Source organism: Tarenaya hassleriana, unplaced genomic scaffold (assembly GCF_000463585.1).
Source record: "Tarenaya hassleriana unplaced genomic scaffold, ASM46358v1 Cleome56, whole genome shotgun sequence".
Taxonomy (NCBI): Eukaryota; Viridiplantae; Streptophyta; class Magnoliopsida; order Brassicales; family Cleomaceae; genus Tarenaya; species Tarenaya hassleriana.
In genome coordinates this window covers 335,800-337,079 of record NW_010968188.1, presented here as the reverse complement: position 1 = coordinate 337,079, position 1,280 = coordinate 335,800, and the positions used below count along the sequence as shown (strand labels likewise).

The following is a 1,280-nucleotide window of genomic DNA, read 5'->3' as shown; positions in this document are numbered from 1 at the left end:
CGCCATTGGTGGGAGGAGGTTGTACGTGAAGCTCCCGCAGGACACCAGTTCTCGTGGGAAGAGTTCCGGGCAGAGTTCGAGCAGAAGTACTACCGGAGGCAAGATCAGAGCCACCGCACTACGGAATTCCTTCGTCTCGAACAGGGGAACATGACCGTTCGAGAGTACGAAGCGGAATTCAACCGACTGCTGAAGTATGGAGGCCACCTAGTGCCGACCGAGGAGTACAAGATCCAGAAATTCATTGCTGGGTTACGTACTTCTCTCAGGAGAATGATCGAGTGTCATGAGTACCCCACGTTGAGTCGGTACATCAACCAACTCGACAAGGTGGAACGCAGTGAGAAGGAGAGGATGGAAGCCAAGAGACAAGACCGTGGTCCCTACAGGAGAGTGCCAATCAACCGTCCTCCGGTGAGAGTTGGACAGACGAATCAACCCCGCGACAAGGGGAAGGCTCCGGCGTATCGTCCCACTACCCCAGCTCAGCCAATACAGTATAGGAGGCCATGTGCTAAGTGTGGTCGAGACCATACTGGACCCTGTGGAAACACCATGTCATGCTACCGTTGCGGTCAACCAGGGCACTTTGCTGCTAGATGCATGGCGAACCTAGATCCTCAAACCAACAACAAGCCTCCACGCCCAGCGCAGAAGAGATCCGGTGTTGCTCCGAGAGTTTATGCTCTCACAGCTGAGCAAGATGCCCAGGAGGAGCCATACACAGTGGAGGAGCCATTTGCTGCAGAGCCATTGGCCACCTACGAGGCCACTGATGAAGACTATCTGGAGGAGGACGATGTTGCCGCTATCACAGGTATCATTTGCATACACGATGTTGCATGCTTCACTTTGTTTGACACAGGAGCTACACATAGCTTCTTGAGTGAGAAAAAGGCAGGAGAGTTATCAATCATGGAGATCGATACAACTACACCTTTTATGGTGTGTACACCTGCAGGACAGACTCTTACAGTACAGGGGATTTTGCATTGCATGCCCTTGACTATCTGTGGGAGGATGTTGACTGCAGATCTTATCGTCGTACCTATCCGGGGTTACGACCTAATACTGGGAATGGATTGGTTATCGAAACATCAAGCCCAGATTGACTGCCGTCAGCGAACCATCTGGTTCACTGAGGAGAACGGAGGATTCGAGTTCGTTGGGAACAGATCACGGAAGGTGTACCCCATTATATCAGCTCTGAAGGCTAACAAGATGATCGAGAAAGGAAATGAAGCCTTCCTGATTGTAATCACAACAACCGAAGAAGCAGA

At 51.5% G+C, this 1,280-nt stretch overlaps 1 protein-coding gene across 1 annotated transcript in view; it reads left to right on the top strand.

Moving 5' to 3' along the window:
- Positions 1-15: 15 nt before the first annotated feature.
- The window catches only part of LOC104798671, a 5,739-nt gene continuing 4,474 nt past the window's right edge, over positions 16-1,280 (top strand). Inside the window, exon 1 of the mRNA XM_010520845.1 lies at positions 16-817. Coding sequence (XP_010519147.1) covers positions 151-817 — 667 coding nt within the window. The 5' untranslated portion in view covers positions 16-150. The remainder of the gene's footprint in view (positions 818-1,280) is intronic.